At 41.7% G+C, this 11,158-nt stretch overlaps 1 protein-coding gene across 9 annotated transcripts in view; it reads left to right on the top strand.

The window, feature by feature from the left end:
* Gpatch2 (G-patch domain containing 2) overlaps window positions 1-11,158 on the top strand; it is a 170,184-nt gene that overhangs the window by 126,399 nt on the left and 32,627 nt on the right. For 5 of the 9 annotated variants that reach the window (XR_003849808.1, XM_029564371.1, XM_008834814.3 and 2 more), the window contains exon 8: window positions 5,876-5,940. The exons of 2 other annotated variants lie outside the window; for them this stretch is intronic. Coding sequence is in view for 4 of the 7 variants with exons in the window: in XM_029564371.1 (XP_029420231.1) it covers window positions 5,876-5,940 (65 nt within the window). In the remaining 3 variants the exon portion in view is untranslated. Of the gene's footprint in view, window positions 1-3,173; window positions 3,235-5,875; window positions 5,941-11,158 lie in introns of those variants that run through there. 2 more of the 9 variants (XR_003849807.1, XR_003849809.1) reach the window with 1 other exon arrangement.

Here is an 11,158-nt window from a genome sequence, read left to right as displayed (position 1 = left end):
CAGAGATCCGCCTGCCTCTGCCTCCTGAGTGCTGGGATTAAAGGCATGCGCCACCACACCCAGGAAAAGTATCATTTTAAAAAGACCTTTATTTTTTTTTTTGAGAATTTTATATAATACACTTTGGTAATATTCAACCCTTGTCCTAGTTTGGGTTCTCTATTGCTGTGATAAAGATAAACACCATGGCCAGGAGCAACTTAGTGATGAAAGGGTTTATTTGGCTTACAGCTCACAGTCAATTATCAAGAGAGGCAGGGGAAGGAACTCAAGGCAGGAACCTGAAGGCTGGAGCTGAAGCAGAGACCCTGGAGGAATGCTGGCTTGCTCCCTTGGCTTGCTCAGCTGCTTCTCCTGCTCAGCCCAGGCCCACCTGCCCAGGATGGCTCTGCCCACAGTGAGCTGGGCCTTTCTACATCATTCAGCAGTTGAGACATGCCTTACAGAAATGACTACAGGCCAATCTGATGGAAGAAGTTCCTCAGCTAAGGTTCTTTTTTCCCAGGTGATGACTGAAGCTGATCTAGAACATCCCCTGCCCCTGTTGTCTCCTCTCAGATGCCCCCCTCCCCCTTTGCACTGAGGAGGTGGCAGCTGTTCCTTACAAGTCAGTGCTGAGGTTTTTTAAGATCTCTTTTTGATGTACATGCTAGCACAGTGTTTTAATTGGATTAGCAAGAACTTGACATTCACTACTTTGTCTTTGTATATGAAGTAAATATTCTACCTTGTCTATTGAATGTATTAGTTCTCTCTCTGAAGTGTGCAAAGATAAGTAAGAAGTTAGGTCTGTGATAAGTCTTAAAACACATTTCAGCATTTGAATTCTTATGAGGATTTTTTTGTTCCCTTTGAATGGTGTTATTTTTCAGTCATGTGGTCATAACAAAGCACATTTTAAAATGCATGAGAGTCCAGTGGGGCTACGGCTCAGTGGTGAGCACTTGCCTAACATGGTGCAAGGCTCTGGGTTTGAATCTTTAGAACCAGGACAAAGGATTAACCGCTGATAACTTACAAAGAAGGAAGTTGACCAATTCTTTTCATTAACTTTTATAATCCTTTGAGTTTTAGTTTAACCCTTTGCTTAAACTTTGGTATGCCATTTCCAATTTTTGTCTTGACTGGATAGGTTGTTAATTAGTAAAGAGGGTTAGTTCTTTTTACTTGTGGTAGCTATATTCTGTAAGACGACTCAAACACTAAATTAGTGAATAATGAGCCAATGTTTTTAGAGGAAATATAACATTAGCTTCCTGAAGCTTCTTTTGGTCCAAAAATATTCATCAGCCAGTCAGTTTGTGGCCTTGTTTTATCTATGATTCTGTTTCAAGATACATTCAGTATGTAGACCATCAGTTGATCAGCATTAAGCTCATGACCAATAGCACTATAATCCATGCCTGAATAAGGCTATCTAACACACATGTATTTTCTCTGTAAGCCTAGACCAGCCCTCTTGAGTTGAGCAACATACCACATACATTTTCAACACCGCTTGAGGGTCAGTTTAAACAGGGAAATCAGCCACAAAACACAAAATTGTAAAAGTACCAAGAAAAGAATTCAGAAGAACACACATGCAAAACCAACTTGTTCATGGTGTGAGAGCTGAATGAGAGAATGTCACCTGAGTGGGCTGAGCCAGGATTGGCCATTCACTTAGGAGACTGAAGTTTACCACTCTGCATGTTTGAGAATTACCGCAAAGGCACTGAAAGTATGGATTTGGGTGTTAAAATAACTTTTTAGAAAGCAGATGAATTCACAGGTGTGGAAATCTGTGTGGTGGGCATTGATGGACATACGTACACAGTGTTTACATTGTAAAGGATCATCAGCTTAGACCTAACTGTATAAGCAGTTGGCTAACCCTAGGTCCAAGTAATGAAATGCAAAACCATGAAGTATTGTAGAACCCCCCCCCCGAATTGTTGAATGAATGACTTACCACACATGATCACCTTTTGTCTTATAACAAAGTAGCACCATAAAGTAATGACCATATTAACCACACTTCCTTCAGAATCCACCCTCACTTCTTCCCCCATCTCCCAGTGCTTCTTTCTGTTCCATGTAGCTTTATCCAATTTCTGCTTGAACCCTTTGCTGTGGTTCTACCTGCTACATGCTGATGAGATGACTTATCTGTCACCCGTTACCTATCAGGTACTTGCTCATGATCTGGCAGGGCAGTGGTAATTATGTAAACAGCTGTTTGAGTAAACAGGGAGCTCTACAGACCACAAAAGAAAAATGTAGTCAGGTCGGGGGAAGGAGAAAGGAGATTCCATGAAGCATCTGTGTGTGTGGGGTGTGTGTGTGTGTGTGTGTGTGTGTGTGTGTGCGCACGCATGCATGTGTGTTCACCCTGTGTGATTATCTGTGTGTTTATGAGTGTGCAACTATATCTCTGTATGTGTGCACATCTGTTCATGTGTCTGCATGTCTGTGCACATCTGTATTTGTGTTGTGTGTGTGTCCATCTCTGTGTGCATATATGTGTGGGTCTTTGTGTTAATGTTTGTGACTGTATCTCTGTATATGTGCACATCTATTTATTTGCCTGTGTGTCTGCATATGTATGTGTACATCTCTATTTGTGGTGTGTGTGTGTGTATGTGTGGTGTGTAGTGTGTGTGTGTTTGTGTGTTTAAATTCTGAGGCTTTGCCTCCTTGAACATTTTATGACTTGACATGTTGACTACATTTACAAGTGTCTTAGTGAGTCATTGATATAGTTTTGCTGTTGTCCCATTCCCTTTCATGTTGAAAGCTCTAAAGGCTAAGTGTACAGAGACTTGAAACAGTTTCAAGGGGCCACTCAGAAGGGATCTGCCTGCAGACGCTCCTGACCTGGCCTGCTTTGTCTCTGTCAGTAGTAAAGAGGAACATGGGTCAAGGATAAGATGCGCTGTGCATCTTCCTTTTGTGTTAGGGATTTGAGACTAAATAATTATGTGGAAACATCATGAATATCCATAGAAATTCTTCATTCCTGAATATCCATAGAAATTCTTCATTCCTGTTCTATAGCAATCAAAGCCATTCTCCACAAGGACACATAGTCTTCCTAGTAAAATCCATCAGTTCTCAAAGTTGTGTGCCATGGTTCACATTTATGGACATTAATATTATTCTCATGAGAGTCATTTTCTAATATGCATCTGCAGGTGACTAATAAGGGAATTGTATCTCCACTTGGCCTAAGTCCAGCAATCTGAAAGTTGGAAGGTAAGAAGCACTTCGCACCATATCCCAAAGTTGTTTTTAATCAAAAATGACATTATTGAAGTCAGAACCCTAAAAATAGCCTCACTTGTGACACGAATGGGAGTCCAGGAAAGCAGAAAAATCACACTGAGAGCTGGGCCACCAGGTGGATGAGCTGCTCTTGTGGTGTCTGTGGCTCTGCCCTGAGTTCTTCACCTAGTGCCTTTCTCAGAAACAGCACGTTCAGTGTTCTGCAAAGATCCAGGCTCATACTTCAACCTGTGAGTGTCCTGACCCAGAGGTCTGAATCTGTTTCATTCTAAGCTTCATTTCAGAAGTGCAGAGGCACTCTCCGATTCTCAATTTTACTGGTAAACGGAGGTAGTGTACAATCACTTTTTTACGCGCATACATTGCATTATTACAATATTTGTTTTTTATACAATAAGTATCACAACTGCAAATGTGAGCTGAGAACACATTCTTATATGGATCTACTGGGAAGAGGCAGAAGTAAGTTCAGAGTCTTGTTTGTCCTCATTCAGGTGGTGGGCTTACAATTCCCCAGGCCCAGTAGGTACAGCCTCATGTTTACCTGGTCACCATAGTTACATTTTCAAATCTAAGCTATAGAATTTTTTTCTTACTACTTTGTATTTGTAATATTTTTATAATTTTGTAGGTCTTTGAACTGTTTTAGCACAAACCTCAGGAAAAGAGCTCAATTAACTTTCATCTTAAATAAGTTTATTAACCACCATGGCTTTAAGATACAGTAAGAGATTTCGTTGTCTTATTTCAAGCTCTCTGTGTCACAAATGTTGCTTTGTACATGTATATATGGAGGCATTAGACTGAGAAATGCCAATGCAATTAGTTTTTTTTATTCTCAGAAGCAATTTAGTGTTCATGGTACGAAGTGTTTCTCTATTGAAACACTTTCAGATTATGGACTTAGGATAAATGGTTGCTATTTTCTGTAAGTAGCGATAATGATAAGGCTTCAGCTGTATATCAGATACCAAGACTCACTCCTTGCTTCATTGACTCCATTCATTCATTCATTCATTCATTCATTCAACGAATATTTATTGAGTACAAAAATGTTCCCAGACAGTGCTGAGCCCTGGAGATGCAGACAAAGGAAAAAACCGAAGCAAAGAGCCACTGTGTGTGAGGGCATGGCTACATACCGCAGTAAAATATTCAGTATACCTAGGGTACGTAGAAGTAGGGAGGTTGGGAGGTAGGAGGAAGTGTAGCAAAGTATTCATTTAGAGACGTAATCAAATTATTAAGGACCATGAAAGACCAGTACATGATTTTCTATTTTATTTCAAGAATAATAAAATCAGATTAATTTTATAATGCTCATACTGACTGGAGTTAAGAATGGATTGGATACAAGTGGGACGGGGGACAGGGAGGCTTTGAAGAGGCCACAGCCAGCGAGAAGACAAGATGGTCTGGACAAGGATGGTGACTATGGGTGGGGTGGAAGTAAGTAGATACATGTAAGAGAAGTTTAAGATACACAAACTTAAGTAGTTACAGCATCCTGAGTGCTGGTGGCTTCTCTGAGGTCTGTTCCATACAGAAAATGGCCAAGTAACTTGGTCATCTATTCTCAGTGGTGTCATCAAACAGTTCAGAACAGTAACCTTTCGTCAGAAGTTACTGGCACCAGTCAAACAATGTGTACTGAGCACCAAGCTCATCAACTCTAACCATCACTATAGCTCAGGCCACATTCTCAGCAGCTCCTGTGCAGCAGGCTCACATTGCTAAGAATTTCCCTGGTTCACCCTTGCAGGTCAGTATTGCTGTTATCTCTGTCTTAACAGGCAGAAACTAGGGCTTAGAAGGGGAAGTGCTTCGCCCAAAGTTTCATGTATGTGATGATGTTCTTATTGAAAGTGAGTGATCTGAGGGTTCACTGGCACCTCTGGGATCAGAACCCAAGTATATCTTTCCTTAGTACTTACAAAAACTTGTTTTTCTGCTAGGCTTGAGTTCTGATATGCTGTACATCTTTTTTTCAGCTCAGTCTTGCATGTAATCATATATCTGGATATAGAAGATTAAGTTACATTTTGAGTGAACATATAGTGAAGAATATTGACTTTTTTTCTTTCCAGTTAATTATTGTAAAGCAAATGTGACAGGACATGGATGGTTAGAGATATTTTGATGAAGTTGTCAAACGCACATATCTTATATATTCCTAAGCCAATGATTTCTTTAAGACGCATGCTTTCAGTGTGTTTTTTTACTTTGGTAGAGAAAATAATGTCAGCTCCTTCTCATCAGTCTCAAAACCACAACTGGGCACAGCAGCCAAGGCCTTTGACAAGGGAGGGCGATAATACTGCAGCCAGCCAAGCAGGGCCTCCCAGCACTGGTCTCAGCCCCGTGTCAGCTCTCTGGGAGGGTGGTCACTGTAGCTGGACAGGGCAGGTGACCACCTCATTGCCACCTCCGAATGACGTGTTTTCAGGAGACAATGGCCTCCCTCCCTAGCAAACATGGCAGGCAGGAAGTCATGCAACCAAGCAAATTAGCTTCCCTTCAAAGAAAGAGTATTTTTCCCTCGTTGCAAAATAATATAATGAAAATGTTTTTTGTTTCTACACCTTTGTCCTAACGCTTCGTGTGGCATCAGCTTCTGAGGGATAACCTAGCCGAAAGAGGACCCAAGAAGAGCTGTTCCATGAAAACAGCCAGCAGGTGAGCTGCCCAGCATCCCTAATCTCACCATGAAACTATGCACCTTTTCCCCAATACTAACGTGAAATGTGGTGAGTTGTGGTTTGGGTTGCCTTTGCTTCTAAAAAGCTGGTTTTAAATATTTTTTTCATATTATTTATCATAATCCATTTTTGGATCACCAGTAATGTATATGAAGACATTATTTTGTTTGTATTGTTTAAGGATCAATTTAAGTAAAAAAAAAAAAAGTCCTGTCTATAAGTCATGAATTTTAGATCTATAATTATACTTTTCATTGTAATTTTGTAGTGTTAAGAAAGTGGAATTCGTCTTTACCCCCAAGTTTAAGTGGCACTGAGACCTTATGAGGGCCTACGCAGTGCATGTATTCAGTAGCACGAAAGTGCACAAATTGGAAGGAAATGGTCTCTTTTTAAAACGTGCTTTCAGGGTCGTTTTTGTCTTAAGTTGCTAAGTCTTTTTTTAAAATTTTCCTAATGCAAATAATTTTCTGTGGTTTGCTTTTGACAATGTTCTTTCATATTTTGCATCTTTTTTTTCTGAAGATCTAATTTTTATGTAGATGGAAATGAATGGCTCTGTCTTTCTTGCCTAAATATTGATGAGAACTATTTCCCTGAGGCTTCTGCTCATTTCCCTCTCAACAAGAAGAGTCTCCAAGCTCCACTGCAGCTAGTGCCTCACCTGGTGTGCTAGCCTCTGAGCTAAGCATTGCCAGACAAGCAAGGGCCATGAAGCGCCAGTGATCCCACCCAAAGAACTATCAGGAACAGGCAGGTGCCACCACAAGTCCTGCGCAGCCTGCCTAGGGTAGACAGCCTAAGCTTGCTGGCTTGCTGAGCATGCACTCAGATGGCTGCTGAATTTACCCTGAAGATTCCAGGCCCTAAAACTATAATTGATGAAACAACTACTTGTGAAATCTTAGTAGTAATAAAATACTGCTCAAATTAGAGTGGAAAAAATATATAATTATTAAAAATGAGAGGTATGATGGCTAAAGAGATAGTGAAATTTAACATAGCACTCAAGAGAGATGGCAGGCAGAATGTGTCATGAAATTTAAAGGTGGAGAAATGCATGTGTGGTCAAGAGAGTTCCACAATGCATGTACAGGAATGCTGACAGACTGTAGCCACTATCCTGAGCTCATCTCAGCCTGCTTACCTAAGACCATCACAGTTGGACTTGTTGACTATTCACAACCCCCCCCATCCCACCCCCAGAAAGGAAGGGGAAAGGAGAGTTACTGGACCCTCAGGGCCTGTGAGTCCAATCACACCTCCCAGTCATGTTGAACAATTAGGACCTAATTGCCCGTGACTTAGGGCTGGGGCTGGAGTATATAGGGCTGGGGAAGGCAACTATGGGGAGCCATGAGCCATGCTTGGGTGTGTGGCCTTAGGTGGGGGCACCTACCCTACACTCCTGTAAATAAACCTTCACCCACTGCTCTCTAAGCCCAATAAACTCCCTGGTTTCCCAGACAGAAGTTTGTTGAAATCATACCACCGTTTATCATTGGGACCAAGGGAGGAGGGGTGTGGATGGGTGTCCCCCTTCCCCACCCCCAAGGACTTTTAGCAGCAGCATGTAATCTGAGTCCTTGAAGGAGAACCTAGAGAGACTGAAGGAATCCTGGTATTTGAGTTCTTGTTTCAAGATTTCCAGAGCTGGTGGGGATGATGCGCCTGTGGATACAGACACAGAAGCACAGTGACTACCGGGTGCAATAGCTAAAACATCCACACAAAGCAGGGCGCTGTAGTACAGCAAAACCAAACCTCACCTGCAGAGGATGGAGCACAGGAGACAGTGCACACACTTCAGGGTGCAGAGCAGTGCTGTCAACCTAGCACTATGTACCTGGAGAGTGGCCTCCTATGAGACCTCAAAATAGGGGAATTTTTAAACAATGCATTTCAAGAGAATAATCTTTGGAAGAATAAATACTGAGCCAATTAATTGATAAAGATGTTTATATAAGCAGACACTGCATGTATAATCATATAAATACACATAATTTTGTGCTAATTAAAAACTAAAAGATGGCGAGGGAAATGACTCAGTGGGTGATAGCATGTGCTGTGCAGCGTGAAAACATGAGTTTGAATCCCCAGAACTGTGTCAAAAGCTGGGGTTGGCCATGGGAATTCCTGTGACCCCCCTCCCCCAGTGTCGGGGATCGCTGGGACTTGATGACAGTCAGTCAAGTTCCAGGTTCAGTGAGAGACCCTGTGTCAAGGGCATAAGATGGAGGGTGCAGAGCAGGAGCCCTGACATCCCGTACCTGTGCGTACACCATACACATTTACTGTACATACTCATACACACGTTCACTTGTGCACACACATAAAGAAGATTGGGAAATGGTAATCATTACAAGATACAGTTTATTGGACATTTTAAAAGACAGTATAAAATGATGGTCTGTGATACATTAAGGTACTGGTATTGGCAGTTTTATCAGCTACCTGTTGCTGTGACAAAAGCAGCTTATGAAGGAAGGGTTTGTTTTGGATCACAGTTTGAGTGCACAGTCCATTACAGCAGGGGAGGCCCAGCAGCAGAACGTAGCATAGCTGGCCGTGTTGTGTCCTCAGCCAGGAAGCACAGAGGGTGACTATTCATCACTGCTCACTCGCTCCTCTTTATTCAGTCTAGGAGCCTAAACTGGGGGTGGTGCTGCCCATTTAAACGTCTCTGAAACCCCCTCACAGATGTGACCAGAGGTTGTCTCCAGAGCAATTATAAATCCAGGCAAGTTGCCATGAAGAGCAAACATCCCCGTGATTGTGGCTGAAAATCCAAGCTGCGATCCCCCAATGGTTTAGGACATAGATCTCACAGGTTAGAGGAGATGCTGATCCTTAATGAGAATGTATTAAGTATGCCTTGGTAAAGTATCAGAAGTAATTACTAAATTGAAAAAATGAATCCAATCTTAATTCCTACAATTAATCCATCCCTATCTGCCTTTCCATGGAGAGAGAGGGTCCTTGACTCCCTGAGTCATGGTGGTCATGACTTTTCAACTTTACGATGGCGTAAGTGTTTTGTATTCTGTAGACACTGTTCTTTGAATTTTGATCTTTTCCCAGGTTGATGATCTGCAGTATGATTACTTTCTCATACCATCAGGTAGCAGCAGTGGTCCACAGCCACAGCCTGGATCGACTGCAGGACCATGGGGCAAACAACTGCTGTGCAGTGCACTGTTCAGTGTGACACTAGGTAGCTTTCCTGTGTTCAGTGCATTCCCAGCTTAGAATATTTAAATACACTCTCCTAAGTCAAGGAACATTTGTATGTGTATGTGTATATATTGCACACATATCATTGTCTTATACATACACCTGTATAACATATGCATACAAGCATACATTGTCTTCCTAGACTATTTCTGGGCAGTTTTCTCAGTTTTCTAACCCAGATCTTTAAATGATTTTTGAAACTTTCTTTTATACTTTTCGTTTCCCTCTTCTCACCTTGAACGTTCTTCTCGCCACCCTCTTTGTCTTGAGACGTGATGGAATGCATTTCTTATCTCTCTAAAGCCGTTGGCTGTGTTAGGCACAGGGCAGTGTGCAAAGGTGAAATAAACATAAGGAAAGATTCAACTTTAAATGTTGCTCTAAGTTTTATTAAATGTAACACGAAAACTCTTCACCTTCCTCTTCTTATGTATTAGTCTATGTGCCTCTCCTGAAATCCATTTTCTTTCTTAGTATTTTAATATTATCTTGACTTTTCTTAACCCTTTTGGATGAGTGACTGCACTTGCCTTTTTCAACTTATGGAAAAACATAAAGGTTAGAGAGGAGAGCTGCCGTGCAGCAAGTCAGTACATCATAGGACCATTTACTCCAGAATATCCTAAGCAAGTAAGAAAGCATAAATTCACAGGTGGTCTGCTTCATAGACAAGGCTGAGATGCTGAAATATGTGACTGTTGCACACTCTTAAGGTGGGCATTCCCTTCCGGAGCTCTGAACAGCTCCAACAGGACTCCTGGGTGCCAGGTGGGGCGGGGGCGGGGGTCTCACAGAACCTTGGTAGAAGAGTTCTAAGGGTGTGTTTACCAGTGCCACAAGCTATAGTACACTGCAGTACATTTCTGGGTTTAGCAGCTATTAAAGATTAATACTAGTTTCTGGCTCACTCATTGTGGTTCTCTCTCTCTCTCTCTCTCTCTCTCTCTCTCTCTCTCTCTCTCTCTCCTCCATTTCATCTGGGCTCTTCACATTAGTGAGTATAGCAGAATTGGAACTGTCTCTTTTCTGACATGAGGCAGTGCTCTATCTAACAAGATGAAAGAGGCGCTATTTCAAAATTCCCTTCAAGCAGACCCCATTTTTATAACTTCAATTTCTTACCTATTTTCTTTCTGTGTGGCCTGGAACTCACCACAGAGTATTGGTTGGCCTCAGACACACAGGGATCCTCCTGCCTCAGCCTCCCAAGTGCTGAGATTGCAGGCGTGAACCATCATTTCTGAGGTGGCATCAGTCATCTCCATAGGACATTCCTGCTGTGTCCTTGGAGCTGTCTTGTGCGCTGCATCTTAAATGATGGGATTCTGGATTTTTTCCTTGCCTCCATGTTTGATGTCAGATTTCCTTTCCGCTTTGGCACCTTTGGGATGGTGCGGGTGGGGGGGTTTCCTGCTTCTTTAGTAGACTCTTAGAAAGTTTGGTTTTTGTCATTTTAGTCATAAGAAGCACCTAGACAAAGTCTTCAGTACTCTGACATATCTAACATCAAGTAAAAATATTTATTGTCGATATTATTAAATTCTGTTAATTTTCATAACACCTTTTAGAAATGTAGACTTGCTAGCTTGCTTTTTACTTAATTCCTGAAAGTGTGTTTTTCATCTAGTTCATGTCACATGATTTGCTAACGCTTGGTTAATGTGTGCCGTAGTTCTTTAGGTTGTCTACAAATAATAAGGAAAAGTGAACTTTTTTCCCCCATTACCTTGCCTAAGTAGAAGATTTTTTACAGTCTCTTAAAATAAAAGAAAAAGACAATAGATTTAATCTGAGAAACAGTAGATCCAATCATATTCCATTTTTGTACAAATCTACAGAGATGGAAGAGAGAGAGAGAGAGAGAGAGAGAGAGAGAGATATTCCCGTCTTTCTTCCATCAAGAAGGATGGCCTTGCTCGCGCATCAGAGCAGAGCGCACCCATCTCCATATGGCAACTGTG

This window comes from Nannospalax galili, unplaced genomic scaffold, assembly GCF_000622305.1.
Source record: "Nannospalax galili isolate Female #2095 unplaced genomic scaffold, S.galili_v1.0 scaffold657, whole genome shotgun sequence".
In the NCBI taxonomy this organism is placed as follows: domain Eukaryota; kingdom Metazoa; phylum Chordata; class Mammalia; order Rodentia; family Spalacidae; genus Nannospalax; species Nannospalax galili.
This window is presented reverse-complemented; position numbering and strand designations above follow the sequence as displayed.